A 27,372-nucleotide genomic window follows, 5' to 3' on the forward strand; every position below is an offset into this window, starting at 1 on the left:
CCAATATTATGCTCTTAGAACAATGTTGTAGTTAAACATATGTAAAGAAAAAACATTTTAATGCTAACTGCTCCAGCTTTGAGATGCAGACCTCGGTGGGTTCTTTTTTTTTTTTAATTTATTTTCTGAATTCAGTTGAATAGAAACACCACCATTAAATCTGATTTTAAAAGAACTGTAATATTCTTTGCTATCCATTTTCAAAAGCTAGGAAATGTCTCAGAATGAACAAAATCACGTTATATTTCGTTCTAACTTTTACTTCCTTTCACAGGCTTTTATTTTTGAAACAGCAGGAAGTAGCAACTAGTTAGCAGTAGCTTAATTTCTCACGAAGCCTTCGAAGGGCAGTCGATGATTAAATGAGGCAGGACTTGACGAAAGTTGTGGCAACCTAAAAATATCTCCGTAAGTACTAACATTTTGTTATTTAAGTTATGCATTGATGACATATAATTGTTGGCTGCCTTTTGTGATTTCCTCGAGAACATGTTTAGCTAGCTAGGTAGCTAGCTCGCTCTTATCAAAAATTTTGGATAACTGTTGCTTTTAAATTTTGCAGTGTAGAGTGATAAAACATTAATTTCATAGTAGGCAGGGGAATTTCACTTAAAATGATTGAGATTGATGGTGTGGTTTATTGTCATTAGCCCTAAATCACACGCAGATAGCCGAGGACTCGATGACAGCAATGGCCATGTCCCCATTAGTCACCTTTTTTTTTAAAAGTTCGTGGAAGAACAGAAGAACAAGGGATTCATAATGTTTACTCGTTATCAGTTAAGCATAGGCTGGTTACCGGCTTCAAGGTATACCACGGTATTAGAAAGTCTGGAAGTGCGGTCACACTTAGCATGGTTGGAGTACAGGTTTTTTTGTAAATAACATGCTAGTGTGTGATGGCTGAAGGAGGCTTTCACTGCACTTAAGCCTAACTAGTCAGAATCTCGTCGCCAGTTGCCACTTCTTTGAAGCATTTTAGAGCTAATCATTTTAAAAACAGCATTATTTTGTAGGTACTTTCTAGGAGCTGGAATATGTTTTCTTTTGAACTTATATCAATTAAAGCTTTCACTTGGTTGTTGTTCCACCTTTGACCATGAGCCAAACGTGCAACAAGTCCTGCATGTGTGTTTGTTTTGACTGTATTCACCATGCCCAATTATTTAACCACAATATGATGCTAATTTCAATGCAGTTGGGCAGTTTTAGTCCACATCCTGTATTTGGTCTAGTTGAAGCGGATCGATTAAAAACACGGTATAAATGTTTGACTTAAGTTTTTCAGTCAAATTCTTGCCTGATAAAAATTTTTATGGTTTTTACAACAGAAATGGTTAGGTTTTATGCACAGCTCCACTACTGCCTGAAATTAAATCAGCTCCTTTGTTACCTGTCTTTCATTAATGGACGAACTGATTAATCCAGGTGTGTCTGACCATTGTTGTTGTTGTTACTGAGGTTACAATAAAGTTAGCTGTCCAGCTCTTAGAGAAGAAAGCTAGCGATTAGAAACTCTTAAGGTTTTCATGTGTTATGAAAATTTTGATTTATAGATTATTTGTTATGTTTTGCAGTTTATGATGACACCACGTATCAGCCCAATTAAAGATGCAATGCATCATGTTATTTCGCAAACTGACAAAACATCAAAGCTAGAGGTGAAGTACATCAATGCAGTGAAAGGTAAGATGGCATATCATGTAGCAAACTAAATCAGATAGTTGACAAAGTCAAACTATCCAGGACCGAAAGTTATATGAACATTTTAGCAACTTATTTTTAAGAACACACTGTTATCTTTTATAGGACGTGGTATCTTTGCAAAAACTTCAATTTACAAAGAAGAGTTTGTAGTTGAATATCGGGGAGAAAGGATCACTGAAGATGAAGCAGAAAGGAGGCGGAGAGTGTACCATCCTGATTGTGCTGCCTTTATGTTTGCATTTAAGTGGCAAGGCAAAACGTGGTGGTGAGGGCTTTTAAAGATTATAACTGTGAATTACTTGCACAAGTTTTTTGTTTATTCTTATAATTTCTGCTTTTTATCTGCTTTTGTTCTTTAAAGCATTGATGCCTCAAGAGAAGATGGATCCCTTGGTAGACTCATAAATGATGACCACAAACAACCAAACTGCAGAATGAAAAAAATTACTGTAAATGGAAAACCCCACCTTTGTTTATTTGCCTTGAATGAAATAAAAAAAGGGGAAGAAATAACCTATGATTATGGAGGCACAGATTGCCCATGGAGAACACAGGTAAAATGCTCAGTAAACTTAAAGAAAAACATGAGAAGCTTTGCAGAATACATCCAGACTTTTCATCAATGTCAAAAGACAAAAAATGTTTTTTAAATGTATTACATTTTATTGTTATATTTCAAAGACACAGTGGGGACTATAGATTTTACATTATTCAATATCAACAAGTGAAAACTAATTGATTCATATCTACTTTCAGACTTAAGTTGTATGTTATGTTATGTTTACTGTGTTGTTTTGAATATTAGCCGTGGATGAAGCACTTGGTTGTCCATGTTTGTGTACCAACAACCCTTTGTTAACTCTTCCAGCCATCCACCACAGCAAGTGTGGAACAGACACAAATGGATTCCAGTCTTCCGCTACCTCATTCAGGCTCACAGCGGCCCAACGGTGGCCCTGAGGATGAAAGACCTTCTAAACAGGTAATTTATTATGATACAGTTCCACACAAACATTTTTTTTATTTTTCTATTCTAATCTCTCTTATGCACTGTGTTTCTCAGAGACAGATTTGGTAACCAAATCTGTGTTTTTGGACAGCTACAATGTCCCTGTGGCAGGTTTTAGGTGCAGTTGAGCAGGATTTGAAAACTAGGGAAGGGTCAGATGTGACCTAACTGTGTGATGTGTTGACATGGTGTAGGTCTGATTGGCATTTGATGGCCTGATGTTGTAAACAGCAGCAATCAGTGTCCTGTATGTAGAAAAGCAGCTGCAACGCTTCATCTGGGTAAAATTTAATGCAAGTGTAAAGGTGCTAAGCCTATTGCTTAAAGCGCCTTAGGGAAATGCTAATCGGAACTTTCCTGACGCGTCGTCGTCGCTGTCATACTCGTGCACAAAATCCAAGTCCAAACCATCTTTTGTTTGTTTTGTTCTTTTATTACTAAAAGTGCTCAATAAGTCCACAAATTGCAGATCAAGCGCTTCTCACATTTCCGACTAATATGTCCTGTATACAAACAGCCGAAGCAAAGGTTCTTGTTCTTCAGAAAATCCATCTTGTCTCTGTGTTTCTGTTCTGTGAACTGTTGACACTGTTCCAATAAATGATTCTGTGTGCAGAATAAACAAGCTGTTGATTGTGGAGTAGATCTTGAGCTGCTGATGCTTTCTATTGTTTCCACAGGTGCAATAGTTGTAGCAAAGCTTTTTCCTCCTTTTCCAGGTCCTGAATATGGTTTTGGTTTGGAAGTATTCTTTAGGCTATTTATTCCAGATGAAACGTGTTGAATGTCTCCATATATCGGGTCTGATAAGATTCTGACGTGTCTTTCAATAAACTTCACCAAGTCTTTGAACGAAGCTCTGTTTTGTGTTCGTTCCATGATGTCATATGCTGTAGTTCTCCATTGTTCCCTAAGTTTGTATGGTAATTTTGCCATAATACTCCTTATATTACTTGGCATGTCTAGTTCTTGCATATACTCCAAATCTTCCATAACGTTACAGCAGCTGCGTAAGAAGAGTGCATAAGCTTGTAAATTGTGAACATCTTCAGTTTTTATTTCAGTCCAAAGTAAGGCTTTCTCCATATATGCCACAGCAGTCCTGTATTTGTTGCCAAAGTTCCTCTGAAGAAGTTGCTTTGCCTTGTCATAGCCGAATTCAGGTGTCATGTGCATACAACTACGCACAAGCTCTCGTGGCTGACCTCGGGTCAATTGTTCCAAGTAGTACAGGCAGTCCTGTTTACTGGTTTTCTCCTCCACTCCCTGTTCAAATGCTTTTAAGAAGGTTAAGTATTGCAGAGGGTCTCCATCGAAGAAAGGGATTTCTCTTGCCGGTAATGATGCCAATTGATTTTGTTTTACTAGTGCAGATGTTATTTCATTTTGAGTTTGCATCACTTTGATGATATCCCTATGTTGCTGTTGATCCATCTGGGTCCAAGAAGATTTCATGGCCGCCACTGAAGTCTCCAATTTCCTCTCTTTTAGTTTAGTTGCATTCTGCTGACCATCCTGTGTAGGTGCGCCATATAAGGGTAAGCTATTGGCAGGTAGAGAGAATTGTCTTTGTGTCTTACTCCGACATGCAGAGTCTGGCTCCTTTGCAGTTGAATCCTTCCTCATTCCAGGTGTTTGTTGTAGTATTCCCTTTTCCAGGTACGAATTCATAGTGTTAGATGTTTTAGATGTCCTGGAGAGGCTTTTTGTGTCGAAGGTTTGCAAGACAGCAAGTTTAGCTGCAGACTCCGCTATCAGAGCCTCCACTTCTAGTTGCTCCTTTCTCCTTTTTAATTGTAGTTCCTGCTCCTCCAAGGCGTGCGAGCAAGAAGTGCAGCCCTATCTGCTTCTGCTACAATTCTGGCAGAAGAAGCAGTACTAATTTTGCTTCCAGTCCTGCTTGTGCACTTGGCAGCAGCGTTTGAAACACTGTCATCTGGGTTAATACCATCATCTGGGTTAATACCATCATCACATATATTGTCTTTAACCTCTGTTGCCACATTTTGTTCAACACATGAAACCCATTTTTGTACCTCTGAGATGAACTCAATATGAAACATCGTTTTTGCCTTAAACCATAGATCATGTTTTTCCTGTTCATCAGTTGGCAACATTTCCATCACAGAATCATGAATAAATTTTACCCCAGTACATATTCGCACAAAGTCATTAAGAGCACAAACAACCATTGTTTTATTTTGATTGTCCACCATAAGCTCTTGAATATGTTTTTTCAAATTACCCGCCTTTTGTAATTTGAATTTTCTGTCACCCTGTAAGCGTTCAACTCTTTCAGCAAATGCTTTAGCAGTTAGCTTAACCACGCGCTTCTGCCGCACGTCGACATCATCCAGGAGATCAGCTGACGGGGCACCGCCATCAGTGGACCTGTCAACAGTTTCGTGTATCTCCATTTTCAGTCAAAAGTTTATTATAGATGTTGAAGTACTTCCAAAAGTCTATCCTGCATCAGTTACCATGCAGTGGAGTTTGTGCGTGTGTACTTCCAAATCATTATGAAGTCCTTTTAGTGTTTAGTGTAGCGCCACACATACCTGATAAGTGTCTTACGTGTGTACGGCTTTCCTTGCAATCCTTTAGAAATCCGCAGCTATGCCAAGCTGATGTTGTGCAGGTTTCTTAATCCAACCACCGTGTCTCCTGTGATCGACGGACGTCGTCTTTTTATGCTCCTGGAATCCGGACCTCCAATGTAGCATGATCCACCCTCTTGATTCCACAATGTAATCCAGCTGATGTCAGATCCAAGCCGTAGCTCCTTGTTGGCGGATAATCCGTCCCACGACTTGGCGTTCCTTCCTCGCAGACGCTGTTGCGGGTAATCCAACTTTCGGCGTCCTCGATATCCACAGTTTTTGACTTAGTGTAAAGGTGCTAAGCCTATTGCTTAAAGCGCCTGAGGTATTGCTAATCGGAATTTTCAGGACGCGTCATCGTCGCTGTCATACTCGTGCACAAAATCCAAGTCCAAACCATCTTTTGTTTGTTTTGTTCTTTTATTACTAAAAGTGCTCAATAAGTACACAAATTGCGGGGCTCACCGCTCTTTCCCAATGCACGATTGTGGCTTATCCATACAGCAACGTCTTTCATTTTCTGTCCAACATTAGGTGTAAGAATTGAGTGAACAATCAATGAACAGTGAACGGTCAAAAACTGTGTTCACCTTCCCACCAGCAACACCTGTCACCTGCAGAAAGGTTCCCACTTAAATAAGCAGTGCCATAGATTACCCAATGCTGCCACCTAGTGCCCAAACAAATACAAGTGCTTAAAATGGCTCCTACAGCAAGGCTACAGTTCTAAATGTGCTTATTGGGTGTTCTTTGGGGACACTTACGGCATCCCCACAGCACACATTAACCAGTGTAAACTAGTGTGTTAAGAGCTGGAGCAAAGTCAGTCCCCATAAGGACATGTAACTGAGTGTGTGTTAGCTCCCCATGACTCATGTCTGATTGGTGCTAAACACCAAAACAGGTGGAATACCTGAGCAATTTGGATGTTTTGGATATTTTTCTGTGATATGGTTTTTGATGTATTTTAGGGCTTTTCTTCATTATTTCTTTTCATGATGATTGGATTTGATTATAAATGTTTACTGTGTTGTTTTGAATATTAGCCGTGGATGAAGCACTTGGTTGTCCATGTTTGTGTACCAACAACCCTTTGTTAACTCTTCCAGCCATCCACCACAGCAAGTGTGGAACAGACACAAATGGATTCCAGTCTTCCGCTACCTCATTCAGGCTCACAGCGGCCCAACGGTGGCCCTGAGGATGAAAGACCTTCTAAACAGGTAATTTATTATGATACAGTTCCACACAACATTTTTTTTATTTTTCTATTCTAATCTCTCTTATGCACTGTGTTTCTCAGAGACAGATTTGGTAACCAAATCTGTGTTTTTGGACAGCTACAATGTCCCTGTGGCAGGTTTTAGGTGCAGTTGAGCAGGATTTGAAAACTAGGGAAGGGTCAGATGTGACCTAACTGTGTGATGTGTTGACATGGTGTAGGTCTGATTGGCATTTGATGGCCTGATGTCGCAAACAGCAGCAATCAGTGTCCTGTATGTAGAAAAGCAGCTGCAACGCTTCATCTGGGTAAAATTTAATGCAAGTGTAAAGGTGCTAAGCCTATTGCTTAAAGCGCCTTAGGGAAATGCTAATCGGAACTTTCCTGACGCGTCGTCGTCGCTGTCATACTCGTGCACAAAATCCAAGTCCAAACCATCTTTGTTTTGTTCTTTTATTACTAAAAGTGCTCAATAAGTACACAAATTGCGGGGCTCACCGCTCTTTCCCAATGCACGATTGTGGCTTATCCATAGAGCAACGTCTTTCATTTTCTGTCCAACATTAGGTGTAAGAATTGAGTGAACAATCAATGAACAGTGAACGGTCAAAAACTGTGTTCACCTTCCCACCAGCAACACCTGTCACCTGCAGAAAGGTTCCCACTTAAATAAGCAGTGCCATAGATTACCCAATGCTGCCACCTAGTGCCCAAACAAATACAAGTGCTTAAAATGGCTCCTACAGCAAGGCTACAGTTCTAAATGTGCTTATTGGGTGTTCTTTGGGGACACTTACGGCATCCCCACAGCACACATTAACCAGTGTAAACTAGTGTGTTAAGAGCTGGAGCAAAGTCAGTCCTCATAAGGACATGTAACTGAGTGTGTGTTAGGTCCCCATGACTCATGTCTGATTGGTGCTAAACACCAAAACAGTTTGCAATACCTGAGCAATTTGGATGTTTTCTATATTTTTCTGTGATATGGTTTTTAATGTATTTTAGGGCTTTTCTCCACTATTTCTTTTCATGATGATTGGATTTGATTATAAATGTTTACTGTGTTGTTTTGAATATTAGCCGTGGATGAAGCACTTGGTTGTCCATGTTTGTGTACCAACAACCCTTTGTTAACTCTTCCAGCCATCCACCACAGCAAGTGTGGAACAGACACAAATGGATTCCAGTCTTCCGCTACCTCATTCAGGCTCACAGTGGCCCAACGGTGGCCCTGAGGATGAAAGACCTTCTAAACAGGTAATTTATTATGATACAGTTCCACACAACATTTTTTTTATTTTTCTATTCTAATCTCTCTTATGCACTGTGTTTCTCAGAGACAGATTTGGTAACCAAATCTGTGTTTTTGGACAGCTACAATGTCCCTGTGGCGGGTTTTAGGTGCAGTTGAGCAGGATTTGAAAACTAGGGAAGGGTCAGATGTGTCCTAACTGTGTGATGTGTTGACATGGTGTAGGTCTGATTGGCATTTGATGGCCTGATGTCGTAAACAGCAGCAATCAGTGTCCTGTATGTAGAAAAGCAGCTGCAACGCTTCATCTGGGTAAAATTTAATGAAAGGCTACAGTTCTAAATGTGCTTATTGGGTGTTCTTTGTGGACACTTACGGCGTCCCCACAGCACACATTAACCAGTGTAAACTAGTGTGTTAAGAGCTGGAGCAAAGTCAGTCCCCATAAGGACATGTAACTGAGTGTGTGTTAGGTCCCCATGACTCATGTCTGATTGGTGCTAAACACCAAAACAGGTGGAATACCTGAGCAATTTGGATGTTTTGGATATTTTTCTGTGATATGGTTTTTAATGTATTTTAGGGCTTTTCTCCACTATTTCTTTTCATGATGATTGGATTTGATTATAAATGTTTACTGTGTTGTTTTGAATATTAGCCGTGGATGAAGCACTTGGTTGTCCATGTTTGTGTACCAACAACCCTTTGTTAACTCTTCCAGCCATCCACCACAGCAAGTGTGGAACAGACACAATTGGATTCCAGTCTTCCGCTACCTCATTCAGGCTCACAGCGGCCCAACGGTGGCCCTGAGGATGAAAGACCTTCTAAACAGGTAATTTATTATGATACAGTTCCACACAACATTTTTTTTATTTTTCTATTCTAATCTCTCTTATGCACTGTGTTTCTCAGAGACAGATTTGGTAACCAAATCTGTGTTTTTGGACAGCTACAATGTCCCTGTGGCAGGTTTTAGGTGCAGTTGAGCAGGATTTGAAAACTAGGGAAGGGTCAGATGTGACCCAACTGTGTGATGTGTTGACATGGTGTAGGTCTGATTGGCATTTGATGGCCTGATGTCGTAAACAGCAGCAATCAGTGTCCTGTATGTAGAAAAGCAGCTGCAACGCTTCATCTGGGTAAAATTTAATGCAAGTGTAAAGGTGCTAAGCCTATTGCTTAAAGCGCCTTAGGGAAATGCTAATCGGAACTTTCCTGATGTGTCGTCGTTGCTGTCATACTCGTGCACAAAATCCAAGTCCAAACCATCTTTTGTTTGTTTTGTTCTTTTATTACTAAAAGTGCTCAATAAGTCCACAAATTGCGGGGCTCACCGCTCTTTCCCAATGCACGATTGTGGCTTATCCATACAGCAACGTCTTTCATTTTCTGTCCAACATTAGGTGTAAGAATTGAGTGAACAATCAATGAACAGTGAACGGTCAAAAACTGTGTTCACCTTCCCACCAGCAACACCTGTCACCTGCAGAGAGGTTCCCACTTAAATAAGCAGTGCCATAGATTACCCAATGCTGCCACCTAGTGCCCAAACAAATACAAGTGCTTAAAATGGCTCCACCACACCGGCCCCTAATTGTTAATGGCATATAGACATGACAATTCAAAATGAAAAAAAAAAAAATAAGGAGCTCATAATCATTAACATGAATACAAGTGATAATCATAATGTCCAAATATCTAGACCACAAATGGTTTACTCATTATCGGACTCGTGTAATAAACAGAGCTTAGTGACAGGTCTCTCGACAATGCTTGTCTTTGTTTGTAGACGCACTGAGCGTACCAGCCCGTCTTTGTCAGCATGTGCCTTGATCACTCTTCCAAGGGGCCATGATCCCCATGGGGCAGATGGGTCCGTTATAATCACAATGTCTCCAGGTTTTAGATGATTTTTTCGTATGACTCCATTTCTGCCTTTCTTGCAGCAAAGGCAGATACTCACGAACCCAACGTTTCCAGAAGAGATCAGAGATGTACTGAACTTGCCTCCATCCTTTTCTGATGTATGAGTCGCTTTCCTCAAACAGCCCGTCCTGTACACTTGGGTTCAGCTTCAAGAGCGTACTCTGCCTGCTTGCACAGCCTTTTGCAGAAGACAAATCAACAATTTCCTTCTTAAATCTTTTCTGCTGACAGTACCGTACAATGGCATGTTCGGAATCTCTTAAGTCCTCCACTGATAGGGCTCGTCCTGGTAAAACAATATCCTGTTTGGTTCTATTGGGGGCTTTGTAGGCTTTCCTCTGACGAGCCATGCTCAAAAGTAGGCTCTTAATCTTAAGAAACCGTGCCACAGCTGCTTTTAGCTTCCTCCAGTCGGAAAAGTAGGAGATAAGATAATCTGTAGCATTAGACAAACTTTCTGTGGTGACCACATTCACCACAACTTCTCTTTTCACCTCCAAGTCATCGGCTTCCAATGGAGCGTCAGCTATATTGGCTGGCCAGTTCTCCTCTGACTTATGCAGGAATCTTGGACCCTTTATCCACCTGCAGTCGTTATGGAAGCCTGTGGCTCCCGTGCCTCTTGATGCATCGTCAGCAAGGTTATCCTTAGAGTTGACACATCGCCACTGATGAATACTGGTTGCTTCTTTTACAGCTGCTATCCTGTTTGCTACGAACGTGTGGAAACGTTTATCCTCATTCTTGTTGTACTTGGTTACTGTTGTGCTGTCAGTCCAAAAGACAGACTCCTGTAGTGCGATCCTCAACTCCCATTTTAGCATCAGATCGACACGTACTGCTTGGACTGCTGCAGTTAATTCCAGTCGGGGTATGGTCACAGGCTTTAATGGTGTTACTCTGGCCTTTCCCACCAAGAATGCGACAGGGATGTCTCCTTTCTTGTTTTTTAATCTGAGATATGTAGCTGTCCCATATCCCAGCTGGCTAGCGTCTGAGAAGTGATGAAGCTGTGCGTGCAGAATGTTTCCAAATCCTTGTGGTATAACATGCCTCTCAACCTTAAACTTGGATAAGGCGCTCAGTTCCCTTAACCTTTTGATCCATTGTTGACCTAGTAGGCTTTGCTTCGCTATGTAAAAGTTATTAGGCAGTGACACATTGTCCTTCTTAAAGGGTAATTTCGGGCTGTAATGATGATCCTTTGGTATCACAGATCCTCCAATAGATTCCAGAAACCTTTCATCCTCTTGTGACAGCCCCTTTTCTTCGGTCGCCCTTTCTGCGAAGTCATGGTTATTCTGCTCGCTTAGCATCCTCTCCAATCTGCATACAGAAATTCTGTTAACTGTAGCTGTGATGCGCTCTTCCTTCAAGCTGCATCTGTCACTCTGTAATGGACCATTAACGACCCATCCAAGCGTCGTCCTAATAGCATATGGTCCTTTTCCATGGCTGTTAATAATCTCCCAGGGTTCCATCAGCTTATGTGCATTGCTCCCAATTAGCAAGTCCACTGAAGCTTTAATAGTGGGATTTTTGACCTTTGACAGATATGGCCACTTGTCCAAATCCTTTTTTGTCACAATGTTATCATGATTTACTGGCATCTTCTTTTGGGTGAGTGTTTCTGGAAGTTCATAGAAAGTGTTATGATTTATTGCAGATACTTCCAATCCTGAAACTGCAAATGTCGGTACCACGTTTTCCTGTCCCATGGTGTGCAAAAGAAATTGGGTTTTCCTTCCAGCCAGGTTAAGCTTTCTCATGAGGTATTCTGTGCAAAATGTAGCTGAACTGCCAGGATCTAGGAATGCATATGTATGAATTACCTCGTCTCCTTTAGATGCCTTAACCTTGACGGGCAGAATTGGCAGTAAGCAGCGGTAGTTTCCGGCACCTGTATGACCACAAGTTGCAGGAGTTGCAGTTAGCTGCGCTGCTCTAGATTCTTTACCATGCTCTTCATCTTGATTTGCAGATGCTTTCTGATCAACGTGAAGTGCGGTTGGATGACTTTTACCACAGATCCTGCAGATCAAGCGCTTCTCACATTTCCAACTAATATGTCCTGTATACAAACAGCCGAAGCAAAGGTTCTTGTTCTTCAGAAAATCCATCTTGTCTCTGTGTTTCTGTTCTGTGAACTGTTGACACTGTTCCAATAAATGATTCTGTGTGCAGAATAAACAAGCTGTTGATTGTGGAGTAGATCTTGAGCTGCTGATGCTTTCTATTGTTTCCACAGGTGCAATAGTTGTAGCAAAGCTTTTTCCTCCTTTTCCAGGTCCTGAATATGGTTTTGGTTTGGAAGTATTCTTTAGGCTATTTATTCCAGATGAAACGTGTTGAATGTCTCCATATATCGGGTCTGATAAGATTCTGACATGTCTTTCGATAAACTTCACCAAGTCTTTGAACGAAGCTCTGTTTTGTGTTCGTTCCATGATGTCATATGCTGTAGTTCTCCATTGTTCCCTAAGTTTGTATGGTAATTTTGCCATAATACTCCTTATATTACTTGGCATGTCTAGTTCTTGCATATACTCCAAATCTTCCATAACGTTACAGCAGCTGCGTAAGAAGAGTGCATAAGCTTGTAAATTGTGAACATCTTCAGTTTTTATTTCAGTCCAAAGTAAGGCTTTCTCCATATATGCCACAGCAATCCTGTATTTGTTGCCAAAGTTCCTCTGAAGAAGTTGCTTTGCCTTGTCATAGCCGAATTCAGGTGTCATGTGCATACAACTACGCACAAGCTCTCGTGGCTGACCTCGGGTCAATTGTTCCAAGTAGTACAGGCAGTCCTGTTTACTGGTTTTCTCCTCCACTCCCTGTTCAAATGCTTTTAAGAAGGTTAAGTATTGCAGAGGGTCTCCATCGAAGAAAGGGATTTCTCTTGCCGGTAATGATGCCAATTGATTTTGTTTTACTAGTGCAGATGTTATTTCATTTTGAGTTTGCATCACTTTGATGATATCCCTATGTTGCTGTTGATCCATCTGGGTCCAAGAAGATTTCATGGCCGCCACTGAAGTCTCCAATTTCCTCTCTTTTAGTTTAGTTGCATTCTGCTGACCATCCTGTGTAGGTGCGCCATATAAGGGTAAGCTATTGGCAGGTAGAGAGAATTGTCTTTGTGTCTTACTCCGACATGCAGAGTCTGGCTCCTTTGCAGTTGAATCCTTCCTCATTCCAGGTGTTTGTTGTAGTATTCCCTTTTCCAGGTACGAATTCATAGTGTTAGATGTTTTAGATGTCCTGGAGAGGCTTTTTGTGTCGAAGGTTTGCAAGACAGCAAGTTTAGCTGCAGACTCCGCTATCAGAGCCTCCACTTCTAGTTGCTCCTTTCTCCTTTTTAATTGTAGTTCCTGCTCCTCCAAGGCGTGTTTCTCCTTTAATGACACCATGCGAGCAAGAAGTGCAGCCCTATCTGCTTCTGCTACAATTCTGGCAGAAGAAGCAGTACTAATTTTGCTTCCAGTCCTGCTTGTGCACTTGGCAGCAGCGTTTGAAACACTGTCATCTGGGTTAATACCATCATCTGGGTTAATACCATCATCACATATATTGTCTTTAACCTCTGTTGCCACATTTTGTTCAACACATGAAACCCATTTTTGTACCTCTGAGATGAACTCAATATGAAACATCGTTTTTGCCTTAAACCATAGATCATGTTTTTCCTGTTCATCAGTTGGCAACATTTCCATCACAGAATCATGAATAAATTTTACCCCAGTACATATTCGCACAAAGTCATTAAGAGCACAAACAACCATTGTTTTATTTTGATTGTCCACCATAAGCTCTTGAATATGTTTTTTCAAATTACCCGCCTTTTGTAATTTGAATTTTCTGTCACCCTGTAAGCGTTCAACTCTTTCAGCAAATGCTTTAGCAGTTAGCTTAACCACGCGCTTCTGCCGCACGTCGACATCATCCAGGAGATCAGCTGACGGGGCACCGCCATCAGTGGACCTGTCAACAGTTTCGTGTATCTCCATTTTCAGTCAAAAGTTTATTATAGATGTTGAAGTACTTCCAAAAGTCTATCCTGCATCAGTTACCATGCAGTGGAGTTTGTACTTCCAAATCATTATGAAGTCCTTTTAGTGTTTAGTGTAGCGCCACACATACCTGATAAGTGTCTTACGTGTGTACGGCTTTCCTTGCAATCCTTTAGAAATCCGCAGCTATGCCAAGCTGATGTTGTGCAGGTTTCTTAATCCAACCACCGTGTCTCCTGTGATTGACGGACGTCGTCTTTTTATGCTCCTGGAATCCGGACCTCCAATGTAGCATGATCCACCCTCTTGATTCCACAATGTAATCCAGCTGATGTCAGATCCAAGCCGTAGCTCCTTGTTGGCGGATAATCCATCCCACGACGTGGCGTTCCTTCCTCGCAGACGCTGTTGCGGGTAATCCAACTTTCGGCGTCCTCGATATCCACAGTTTTTGACTTAGTGTAAAGGTGCTAAGCCTATTGCTTAAAGCGCCTGAGGTATTGCTAATCGGAATTTTCCTGACGCGTCATCGTCGCTGTCATACTCGTGCACAAAATCCAAGTCCAAACCATCTTTTGTTTGTTTTGTTCTTTTATTACTAAAAGGGCTCAATAAGTCCACAAATTGCGGGGCTCACCGCTCTTTCCCAATGCAAGATTGTGGCTTATCCATACAGCAACGTCTTTCATTTTCTGTCCAACATTAGGTGTAAGAATTGAGTGAACAATCAATGAACAGTGAACGGTCAAAAACTGTGTTCACCTTCCCACCAGCAACACCTGTCACCTGCAGAGAGGTTCCCACTTAAATAAGCAGTGCCATAGATTACCCAATGCTGCCACCTAGTGCCCAAACAAATACAAGTGCTTAAAATGGCTCCTACAGCAAGGCTACAGTTCTAAATGTGCTTATTGGGTGTTCTTTGGGGACACTTACGGCATCCCCACAGCACACATTAACCAGTGTAAACTAGTGTGTTAAGAGCTGGAGCAAAGTCAGTCCCCATAAGGACATGTAACTGAGTGTGTGTTAGGTCCCCATGACTCATGTCTGATTGGTGCTAAACACCAAAACAGGTGGAATACCTGAGCAATTTGGATGTTTTGGATATTTTTCTGTGATATGGTTTTTGATGTATTTTAGGGCTTTTCTTCATTATTTCTTTTCATGATGATTGGATTTGATTATAAATGTTTACTGTGTTGTTTTGAATATTAGCCGTGGATGAAGCACTTGGTTGTCCATGTTTGTGTACCAACAACCCTTTGTTAACTCTTCCAGCCATCCACCACAGCAAGTGTGGAACAGACACAAATGGATTCCAGTCTTCCGCTACCTCATTCAGGCTCACAGCGGCCCAACGGTTGCCCTGAGGATGAAAGACCTTCTAAACAGGTAATTTATTATGATACAGTTCCACACAAGCATTTTTTTTATTTTTCTATTCTAATCTCTCTTATGCACTGTGTTTCTCAGAGACAGATTTGGTAACCAAATCTGTGTTTTTGGACAGCTACAATGTCCCTGTGGCAGGTTTTAGGTGCAGTTGAGCAGGATTTGAAAACTAGGGAAGGGTCAGATGTGACCTAACTCTGTGATGTGTTGACATGGTGTAGGTCTGATTGGCATTTGATGGCCTGATGTCGTAAACAGCAGCAATCAGTGTCCTGTATGTAGAAAAGCAGCTGCAACGCTTCATCTGGGTAAAATTTAATGAAAGGCTACAGTTCTAAATGTGCTTATTGGGTGTTCTTTGGGGACACTTACGGCATCCCCACAGCACACATTAACCAGTGTAAACTAGTGTGTTAAGAGCTGGAGCAAAGTCAGTCCCCATAAGGACATGTAACTGAGTGTGTGTTAGGTCCCCATGACTCATGTCTGATTGGTGCTAAACACCAAAACAGGTGGAATACCTGAGCAATTTGGATGTTTTGGTTATTTTTCTGTGATATGGTTTTTAATGTATTTTATGGCTTTTCTTCATTATTTCTTTTCATGATGATTGGATTTGATTATAAATGTTTACTGTGTTGTTTTGAATATTAGCCGTGGATGAAGCACTTGGTTGTCCATGTTTGTGTACCAACAACCCTTTGTTAACTCTTCCAGCCATCCACCACAGCAAGTGTGGAACAGACACAAATGGATTCCAGTCTTCCGCTACCTCATTCAGGCTCACAGCGGCCCAACGGTGGCCCTGAGGATGAAAGACCTTCTAAACAGGTAATTTATTATGATACAGTTCCACACAAGCATTTTTTTTATTTTTCTATTCTAATCTCTCTTATGCACTGTGTTTCTCAGAGACAGATTTGGTAACCAAATCTGTGTTTTTGGACAGCTACAATGTCCCTGTGGCAGGTTTTAGGTGCAGTTGAGCAGGATTTGAAAACTAGGGAAGGGTCAGATGTGACCTAACTCTGTGATGTGTTGACATGGTGTAGGTCTGATTGGCATTTGATGGCCTGATGTCGTAAACAGCAGCAATCAGTGTCCTGTATGTAGAAAAGCAGCTGCAACGCTTCATCTGGGTAAAATTTAATGAAAGGCTACAGTTCTAAATGTGCTTATTGGGTGTTCTTTGGGGACACTTACGGCATCCCCACAGCACACATTAACCAGTGTAAACTAGTGTGTTAAGAGCTGGAGCAAAGTCAGTCCCCATAAGGACATGTAACTGAGTGTGTGTTAGGTCCCCATGACTCATGTCTGATTGGTGCTAAACACCAAAACAGGTGGAATACCTGAGCAATTTGGATGTTTTGGATATTTTTCTGTGATATGGTTTTTAATGTATTTTAGGGCTTTTCTTCATTATTTCTTTTCATGATGATTGGATTTGATTATAAATGTTTACTGTGTTGTTTTGAATATTAGCCGTGGATGAAGCACTTGGTTGTCCATGTTTGTGTACCAACAACCCTTTGTTAACTCTTCCAGCCATCCACCACAGCAAGTGTGGAACAGACACAAATGGATTCCAGTCTTCCGCTACCTCATTCAGGCTCACAGCGGCCCAACGGTTGCCCTGAGGATGAAAGACCTTCTAAACAGGTAATTTATTATGATACAGTTCCACATAAACATTTTTTTTATTTTTCTATTCTAATCTCTCTTATGCACTGTGTTTCTCAGAGACAGATTTGGTAACCAAATCTGTGTTTTTGGACAGCTACAATGTCCCTGTGGCAGGTTTTAGGTGCAGTTGAGCAGGATTTGAAAACTAGGGAAGGGTCAGATGTGACCTAACTCTGTGATGTGTTGACATGGTGTAGGTCTGATTGGCATTTGATGGCCTGATGTCGTAAACAGCAGCAATCAGTGTCCTGTATGTAGAAAAGCAGCTGCAACGCTTCATCTGGGTAAAATTTAATGAAAGGCTACAGTTCTAAATGTGCTTATTGGGTGTTCTTTGGGGACACTTACGGCATCCCCACAGCACACATTAACCAGTGTAAACTAGTGTGTTAAGAGCTGGAGCAAAGTCAGTCCCCATAAGGACATGTAACTGAGTGTGTGTTAGGTCCCCATGACTCATGTCTGATTGGTGCTAAACACCAAAACAGGTGGAATACCTGAGCAATTTGGATGTTTTGGTTATTTTTCTGTGATATGGTTTTTAATGTATTTTAGGGCTTTTCTTCATTATTTCTTTTCATGATGATTGGATTTGATTATAAATGTTTACTGTGTTGTTTTGAATATTAGCCGTGGATGAAGCACTTGGTTGTCCATGTTTGTGTACCAACAACCCTTTGTTAACTCTTCCAGCCATCCACCACAGCAAGTGTGGAACAGACACAAATGGATTCCAGTCTTCCGCTACCTCATTCAGGCTCACAGCGGCCCAACGGTGGCCCTGAGGATGAAAGACCTTCTAAACAGGTAATTTATTATGATACAGTTCCACACAAGCATTTTTTTTATTTTTCTATTCTAATCTCTCTTATGCACTGTGTTTCTCAGAGACAGATTTGGTAACCAAATCTGTGTTTTTGGACAGCTACAATGTCCCTGTGGCAGGTTTTAGGTGCAGTTGAGCAGAATTTGAAAACTAGGGAAGGGTCAGATGTGACCTAACTCTGTGATGTGTTGACATGGTGTAGGTCTGATTGGCATTTGATGGCCTGATGTCGTAAACAGCAGCAATCAGTGTCCTGTATGTAGAAAAGCAGCTGCAACGCTTCATCTGGGTAAAATTTAATGAAAGGCTACAGTTCTAAATGTGCTTATTGGGTGTTCTTTGGGGACACTTACGGCATCCCCACAGCACACATTAACCAGTGTAAACTAGTGTGTTAAGAGCTGGAGCAAAGTCAGTCCCCATAAGGACATGTAACTGAGTGTGTGTTAGGTCCCCATGACTCATGTCTGATTGGTGCTAAACACCAAAACAGGTGGAATACCTGAGCAATTTGGATGTTTTGGATATTTTTCTGTGATATGGTTTTTAATGTATTTTAGGGCTTTTCTTCATTATTTCTTTTCATGATGATTGGATTTGATTATAAATGTTTACTGTGTTGTTTTGAATATTAGCCGTGGATGAAGCACTTGGTTGTCCATGTTTGTGTACCAACAACCCTTTGTTAACTCTTCCAGCCATCCACCACAGCAAGTGTGGAACAGACACAAATGGATTCCAGTCTTCCGCTACCTCATTCAGGCTCACAGCGGCCCAACGGTTGCCCTGAGGATGAAAGACCTTCTAAACAGGTAATTTATTATGATACAGTTCCACATAAACATTTTTTTTATTTTTCTATTCTAATCTCTCTTATGCACTGTGTTTCTCAGAGACAGATTTGGTAACCAAATCTGTGTTTTTGGACAGCTACAATGTCCCTGTGGCAGGTTTTAGGTGCAGTTGAGCAGAATTTGAAAACTAGGGAAGGGTCAGATGTGACCTAACTCTGTGATGTGTTGACATGGTGTAGGTCTGATTGGCATTTGATGGCCTGATGTCGTAAACAGCAGCAATCAGTGTCCTGTATGTAGAAAAGCAGCTGCAACGCTTCATCTGGGTAAAATTTAATGAAAGGCTACAGTTCTAAATGTGCTTATTGGGTGTTCTTTGGGGACACTTACGGCATCCCCACAGCACACATTAACCAGTGTAAACTAGTGTGTTAAGAGCTGGAGCAAAGTCAGTCCCCATAAGGACATGTAACTGAGTGTGTGTTAGGTCCCCATGACTCATGTCTGATTGGTGCTAAACACCAAAACAGGTGGAATACCTGAGCAATTTGGATGTTTTGGATATTTTTCTGTGATATGGTTTTTAATGTATTTTAGGGCTTTTCTTCATTATTTCTTTTCATGATGATTGGATTTGATTATAAATGTTTACTGTGTTGTTTTGAATATTAGCCGTGGATGAAGCACTTGGTTGTCCATGTTTGTGTACCAACAACCCTTTGTTAACTCTTCCAGCCATCCACCACAGCAAGTGTGGAACAGACACAAATGGATTCCAGTCTTCCGCTACCTCATTCAGGCTCACAGCGGCCCAACGGTTGCCCTGAGGATGAAAGACCTTCTAAACAGGTAATTTATTATGATACAGTTCCACACAAGCATTTTTTTTATTTTTCTATTCTAATCTCTCTTATGCACTGTGTTTCTCAGAGACAGATTTGGTAACCAAATCTGTGTTTTTGGACAGCTACAATGTCCCTGTGGCAGGTTTTAGGTGCAGTTGAGCAGAATTTGAAAACTAGGGAAGGGTCAGATGTGACCTAACTCTGTGATGTGTTGACATGGTGTAGGTCTGATTGGCATTTGATGGCCTGATGTCGTAAACAGCAGCAATCAGTGTCCTGTATGTAGAAAAGCAGCTGCAACGCTTCATCTGGGTAAAATTTAATGAAAGGCTACAGTTCTAAATGTGCTTATTGGGTGTTCTTTGGGGACACTTACGGCATCCCCACAGCACACATTAACCAGTGTAAACTAGTGTGTTAAGAGCTGGAGCAAAGTCAGTCCCCATAAGGACATGTAACTGAGTGTGTGTTAGGTCCCCATGACTCATGTCTGATTGGTGCTAAACACCAAAACAGGTGGAATACCTGAGCAATTTGGATGTTTTGGATATTTTTCTGTGATATGGTTTTTGATGTATTTTAGGGCTTTTCTTCATTATTTCTTTTCATGATGATTGGATTTGATTATAAATGTTTACTGTGTTGTTTTGAATATTAGCCGTGGATGAAGCACTTGGTTGTCCATGTTTGTGTACCAACAACCCTTTGTTAACTCTTCCAGCCATCCACCACAGCAAGTGTGGAACAGACACAAATGGATTCCAGTCTTCCGCTACCTCATTCAGGCTCACAGCGGCCCAACGGTGGCCCTGAGGATGAAAGACCTTCTAAACAGGTAATTTATTATGATACAGTTCCACACAAGCATTTTTTTTATTTTTCTATTCTAATCTCTCTTATGCACTGTGTTTCTCAGAGACAGATTTGGTAACCAAATCTGTGTTTTTGGACAGCTACAATGTCCCTGTGGCAGGTTTTAGGTGCAGTTGAGCAGAATTTGAAAACTAGGGAAGGGTCAGATGTGACCTAACTCTGTGATGTGTTGACATGGTGTAGGTCTGATTGGCATTTGATGGCCTGATGTCGTAAACAGCAGCAATCAGTGTCCTGTATGTAGAAAAGCAGCTGCAACGCTTCATCTGGGTAAAATTTAATGAAAGGCTACAGTTCTAAATGTGCTTATTGGGTGTTCTTTGGGGACACTTACGGCATCCCCACAGCACACATTAACCAGTGTAAACTAGTGTGTTAAGAGCTGGAGCAAAGTCAGTCCCCATAAGGACATGTAACTGAGTGTGTGTTAGGTCCCCATGACTCATGTCTGATTGGTGCTAAACACCAAAACAGGTGGAATACCTGAGCAATTTGGATGTTTTGGATATTTTTCTGTGATATGGTTTTTAATGTATTTTAGGGCTTTTCTTCATTATTTCTTTTCATGATGATTGGATTTGATTATAAATGTTTACTGTGTTGTTTTGAATATTAGCCGTGGATGAAGCACTTGGTTGTCCATGTTTGTGTACCAACAACCCTTTGTTAACTCTTCCAGCCATCCACCACAGCAAGTGTGGAACAGACACAAATGGATTCCAGTCTTCCGCTACCTCATTCAGGCTCACAGCGGCCCAACGGTGGCCCTGAGGATGAAAGACCTTCTAAACAGGTAATTTATTATGATACAGTTCCACACAAACATTTTTTTTATTTTTCTATTCTAATCTCTCTTATGCACTGTGTTTCTCAGAGACAGATTTGGTAACCAAATCTGTGTTTTTGGACAGCTACAATGTCCCTGTGGCAGGTTTTAGGTGCAGTTGAGCAGAATTTGAAAACTAGGGAAGGGTCAGATGTGACCTAACTCTGTGATGTGTTGACATGGTGTAGGTCTGATTGGCATTTGATGGCCTGATGTCGTAAACAGCAGCAATCAGTGTCCTGTATGTAGAAAAGCAGCTGCAACGCTTCATCTGGGTAAAATTTAATGAAAGGCTACAGTTCTAAATGTGCTTATTGGGTGTTCTTTGGGGACACTTACGGCATCCCCACAGCACACATTAACCAGTGTAAACTAGTGTGTTAAGAGCTGGAGCAAAGTCAGTCCCCATAAGGACATGTAACTGAGTGTGTGTTAGGTCCCCATGACTCATGTCTGATTGGTGCTAAACACCAAAACAGGTGGAATACCTGAGCAATTTGGATGTTTTGGATATTTTTCTGTGATATGGTTTTTAATGTATTTTAGGGCTTTTCTTCATTATTTCTTTTCATGATGATTGGATTTGATTATAAATGTTTACTGTGTTGTTTTGAATATTAGCCGTGGATGAAGCACTTGGTTGTCCATGTTTGTGTACCAACAACCCTTTGTTAACTCTTCCAGCCATCCACCACAGCAAGTGTGGAACAGACACAAATGGATTCCAGTCTTCCGCTACCTCATTCAGGCTCACAGCGGCCCAACGGTGGCCCTGAGGATGAAAGACCTTCTAAACAGGTAATTTATTATGATACAGTTCCACACAAGCATTTTTTTTATTTTTCTATTCTAATCTCTCTTATGCACTGTGTTTCTCAGAGACAGATTTGGTAACCAAATCTGTGTTTTTGGACAGCTACAATGTCCCTGTGGCAGGTTTTAGGTGCAGTTGAGCAGGATTTGAAAACTAGGGAAGGGTCAGATGTGACCTAACTCTGTGATGTGTTGACATGGTGTAGGTCTGATTGGCATTTGATGGCCTGATGTCGTAAACAGCAGCAATCAGTGTCCTGTATGTAGAAAAGCAGCTGCAACGCTTCATCTGGGTAAAATTTAATGAAAGGCTACAGTTCTAAATGTGCTTATTGGGTGTTCTTTGGGGACACTTACGGCATCCCCACAGCACACATTAACCAGTGTAAACTAGTGTGTTAAGAGCTGGAGCAAAGTCAGTCCCCATAAGGACATGTAACTGAGTGTGTGTTAGGTCCCCATGACTCATGTCTGATTGGTGCTAAACACCAAAACAGGTGGAATACCTGAGCAATTTGGATGTTTTGGATATTTTTCTGTGATATGGTTTTTAATGTATTTTAGGGCTTTTCTTCATTATTTCTTTTCATGATGATTGGATTTGATTATAAATGTTTACTGTGTTGTTTTGAATATTAGCCGTGGATGAAGCACTTGGTTGTCCATGTTTGTGTACCAACAACCCTTTGTTAACTCTTCCAGCCATCCACCACAGCAAGTGTGGAACAGACACAAATGGATTCCAGTCTTCCGCTACCTCATTCAGGCTCACAGCGGCCCAACGGTGGCCCTGAGGATGAAAGACCTTCTAAACAGGTAATTTATTATGATACAGTTCCACACAAACATTTTTTTTATTTTTCTATTCTAATCTCTCTTATGCACTGTGTTTCTCAGAGACAGATTTGGTAACCAAATCTGTGTTTACTGTGTTGTTTTGAATATTAGCCGTGGATGAAGCACTTGGTTGTCCATATGTGGCTTTTGTAGCTTGCTGCTCTTTACTTACCCACAGATTTTAATATTTCACCAACTCTTTACATGGTTTTTGTACCATTGACCACATTTTTCCCATGTTTGATCAAATTAAAACATTATTAAATTATACCTTTTTAAAAAAAACTAAATTCAAGATTAAAAAATAGCCCTTACTACCTGCTGAGTATCAATTTTTTAATTCCAATAATACTGACTCATTGTTGTTTTTATCTCAGAATTTCCATAGTTTAAATTTTTTTTATATTTACTGAAACAATATTGCCTGTCTTTGTTTCAGAGTTTCACACAGTTTCCAGATGAAAATGAAACAATACCCAGATTGCGGCGTACTAAAAGTGTTGCTGTAAGTGTTCTTCTTTAAACTAACTATTGTCCAGAGAACATATGGTAAAATAATTTTTTTATTTATTTGTTTATTTATTTTTTGTTCTGTTTAGATAAAATATGTGGATCTTGAAGATTCTGGTGACCTTTTTGACTCTGCATCGGGTAGTGGTGAAGAGTATGTTCCAGATTCATCTGATGAAAGTGATATTGGCAGTGGGGAATTAAATACGCAACCCACTGATTCCCATAAAGATTGGCCTGCACAATTTTTACCTTCAGAAACTCTTATGGAGTGTGACAGTACATCTGATAATCACAAGGTTATCTCACACAATGATTCTTATGACAAAACAAGCTCTACGGAAGGCATAGTTGTTGGTACAAGCAAAAAAAATGAAGGAAAAAGAGTCTATGACAAAAGACATTATTGTTTGTACTGCTGCCAACCATATGCTAAGATGGCAAGACATCTACAACGTTCACATGAAGATAAAATTGATGTGGCTAAAGCACTAAGCTTTCCAAAGGGTTCCAAGGAGCGAAAAAAACATCTCAACTTCATCCGAAACAAAGGAAATTTTGCCCACAATGCTTCTGTAATGGAGTCAGGAGATGGAGTGCTGGTACCATTCAAGCGACCAAAGGAAGAAATGAAGGGTAAAGAATTTATGCACTGTGCATATTGCCAAGGTCTTTTCACTAGAAAAGTACTATGGCGGCACATGCGCAGATGTGCACTCAGACCGGAATCAGCCCGTTTAAAACCAGGCAAAAATCGTGTGCAATCCTTATGCACTTATGTTGGCGCTGTCCCGTCCAACATTAGTAAAGATTTGTGGAAAACAATCAGCGCAATGACTCCTGATCCAATTACAGATATCATCAAGGATGACTCTGTGATTGTTGAGTTGGGGCAACATCTGTTGAACAAGGGAGGCACTTCTCCAAGAAATCAACAGTGTGTTCGCGAGAAAATGAGGGAAATGGGAAGGTTGATGTACAATGCCAGGAAATATACAAGCTTGAAAAAAATGGAAGATCTTATCGATCCAAAGAACTACATGGAAATGGTGGAAGCAGTTCAGCTTACATGTGGTTTTGATAGTAAAACAAACAAGTACAAGATTCCTTCGCTAGCTAACAAACTTGGAAATTCTCTTGTTAAAGTTAGTAAACTCTTAAAAGCACAGGGTTTGATGTTGAACAACTCAGAACTTGTGAGAAAGGCCACTGAGTTTCAAACTGTCCATCAAGAGAAATGGAATGAACTAATCTCTGCTACTGCCCTAAGAAACATCAGAGAGGCTAAATGGAACGTACCTACTCTCATGCCTTTTACCCAAGACGTTCAGAAACTGCATGCACATCTGAATCAGATTCAAGATGAATGTTGCAGTTCTCTATCTGAAAGCCCCTCCACAAAAGCCTGGACCGAGTTGACCAAGGCATCACTTGCCCAGATCATTCTGTTCAATCGTCGCAGAGAAGGAGAAGTTGCAAGCATGCCTTTGGAGGTTTTTTTATCACGAGATACTTCTCACCAACACCAAGATGTTGACTGGGCACTCACTGAAGTAGAAAAAAAACTCTGCCAGCACTTCTCAAGGATTGTCACCAGAGGAAAACGAGGACGGCCAGTTCCGATTCTTCTAACACCTAAAATGTTGTCTTCTTTAGAACTCCTTGTAAAACTGAGGGAAGCCTGTGGAGTTCCAAAAGACAACTTGTATTTGTTTGCTAGAACAGAAGCCATGACACATTTCAGAGGTTCAGACTGCCTCCGTACCTTTGCAAAAGCATGTGGGGCCAAGTCTTCAAGGTCACTGACATCTACCAAATTACGAAAACATGCTGCAACACTTTCAACTGTCTTGAACATGACTGACACAGAAATGGACCAACTGGCTAATTTCCTGGGTCATGATATTAGAATTCATAGAGAGTTCTACAGGCTTCCAGAGAAGACCCTACAGCTTGCAAAGATTAGCAAAGTGTTGATGGCCCTGGAAAATGGAAGACTGGCAGAGTTTCATGGGAAGAACTTGGATGAAATTCAGATAGACCCAGAAGGTATGTCTTTTCGTCTGGTTTGTATTATACATAGGCGCATCGCTTTATTATCTTGTGCGATTTTGGACCTAGCTTACAGTCAGGAGATGCTAATTATGTGTGATTGGACAATGACTGTTTTGGGGGTGGGGTTTGCGAAAGGTCAAACTGTTTTTTGTGACCTAAACAGAAAATATTCTCAACTTGGATGAGGAGGATGATGACAACGAAAATGACGATAATGAAGACCACAACAACAGTGCTGTGGAGGGAAACTCCTCTGCTATTGGTAGGAATTTTGAAAAGTTACTATACTACCAGTACAGAGGTTGCCTTATATTAACTTTTTGCCATTATATTTGGCTTTCTTATACTTCATGCATAACCTGGTTTGAGCGTACAGATCTTTGTGACTAATTATGACTTTTGGAAAGAGGATGACTCTAACAATGCGCTAACTCTAAGAATTAGAATACATTTATAAAATTGAGTTTTCCTTTAACAAATCTTTAGTTTGCTGTTTTTCGTAAGTACAACACTATATATAAGTTGTTGCATTTACTGTTAATGTTACTATTAAAAACATGTTGCTCTAACTTTTATAGAACCATCAGCAGTGCAAATCCTTCAAGATCGGGACAAGGCAACAATACCACCACCATCCAAGAAACGTAAACCGCCACCCTCATCCTCATCAGATGATGATCAGGAGGAGATCCCATTGCAAGTCAGCACCAAAAGGGCTTCCTCCAGAGGTAAGCCTATACTGTAGAGTTTTGTCTGCTTGTTGTTTAAATATAAAATAGTTTGAAATTACAGATCAGCCTGTACAGAGCCACCTGGGGCTTACGTCCAGCAGTCTCCAGGGTGGATTAAAACCTGGACAGTTCACCTGCACATTGCAGGGGCAATGCACATTTAACTCTTTAGATAAAATCTTTGTTTGCATTTTTATTTTGCTTATCTGATCATATTTAGGAAAAGCACCAGTGAAGAGATCTCCTTGGACCCCAGAAGAAGTACAGGCTGTGGAAAGACACCTGAAGACTTTCATCAAATCTTTCACTGTACCAGGAAAGTACGATTGTGAAAAATGTTTAAAGGCTGAACCAGTTGCTTTGAAAAACAGAACATGGATGAATGTCAAATTCTACATTCACAACCGCATAACAACAAACAAAAAGAAGCTGCAACACTGCTAATTTAGAGTTAAGGAAGGACATTTTTTCAATTGTCTGTAGTCATGCTTTTTATATTTAGTTATGCTTTTTATATTTGTTTACAAAGACTGTTCAATACCTCCAGTACACTGAAAAGAATCTTTTAAAGAGAAACACCAAATCCATTTTAGAAATCTGGCAATCCTTTTTTTTTTTTTTTTTTTTTAAGCATCTTCAGTTAAATGCCAGCAAAATAACTGCAGTCAGCTGTAAAGTTTCATTTTATGTTAAAGATGGTGTTTATAACTGAGTACATTACAAAAAAAAAAGTTGTTGAAAAAAAAAGCTGCTTTGCAGTTAATTGAAAGAAACCACTTTAAAAAAATGTTCAGGAAAAAACAGACTGTAAGCACTTTCAGTGCATGTTCACCTGTTCAATATTATATAAAGAACCTGGAAAACTTCTTTTTTTTGGGGGGGGGGGTATAAGTTTATTTCTTTCATCATTTGGTGATTGAATAGCTTATTGTTTGCAGGTCAATAAAAGGTATTCTGCAATGATTTCCATAGAATCTATTTTTACATGTCTGTTGCATATGTCTGTACAAGTTATTGATGATTTAATTTTAATCTACAATATAATAGAAAACTTTATTTGTCCCACATTAGGGAAACTGCAATGCTGCAGCAGCAGAAGTACAGCAAACAAATAGAAATGTTTACAGACATAAACACAGGATAAACAGACAGTACAGGAGTTAAAGAAAGAAAAAAAAAAGACAAGTAGTAAATAAATATAAACAGTTATTTGACAGGGTAAATGAGTACAGTATATGGTTATGGCTGACTAAATATCTCAAGAAATTGAAGGTCCCCACTTGGTAAGTTTTGACGTGTAAAATATGCTAATATTATGTAAATCTGGTCCCCATTTGCCATGTTTATTAGAAAGTAAATGAGTCCCCATTAAGCATCATCCAAACAGGTTGATGAACTTACTTTTGAAATTCAGTCATTTGAAGCTGTGTATAGGATGATAACACTTCAAAT

At 40.5% G+C, this 27,372-nt stretch overlaps 1 protein-coding gene across 1 annotated transcript; it reads left to right on the forward strand.

Annotated features, from left to right (window-relative positions):
• The first annotated feature begins 159 nt into the window (after positions 1–159).
• Positions 160–27,372, forward strand: LOC121634460. The gene is made up of 24 exons (XM_041977104.1): positions 160–408; positions 1,578–1,686; positions 1,810–1,972; positions 2,069–2,261; positions 2,576–2,689; positions 6,426–6,539; positions 7,682–7,795; positions 8,512–8,625; positions 15,011–15,124; positions 15,842–15,955; positions 16,673–16,786; positions 17,504–17,617; positions 18,335–18,448; positions 19,166–19,279; positions 19,997–20,110; positions 20,828–20,941; positions 21,659–21,772; positions 22,490–22,603; positions 23,064–23,129; positions 23,224–25,183; positions 25,353–25,451; positions 25,768–25,917; positions 26,141–26,240; positions 26,812–27,372. The coding sequence occupies exons 2-24, from the start codon at positions 1,581–1,583 to the stop codon at positions 26,834–26,836; spliced, it is 4,458 nt and encodes a 1,485-aa protein (XP_041833038.1). The 5' UTR covers positions 160–408; positions 1,578–1,580; the 3' UTR covers positions 26,837–27,372.

Source organism: Melanotaenia boesemani, chromosome 23 (genome assembly GCF_017639745.1).
Source record: "Melanotaenia boesemani isolate fMelBoe1 chromosome 23, fMelBoe1.pri, whole genome shotgun sequence".
NCBI classification, from domain to species: domain Eukaryota; kingdom Metazoa; phylum Chordata; class Actinopteri; order Atheriniformes; family Melanotaeniidae; genus Melanotaenia; species Melanotaenia boesemani.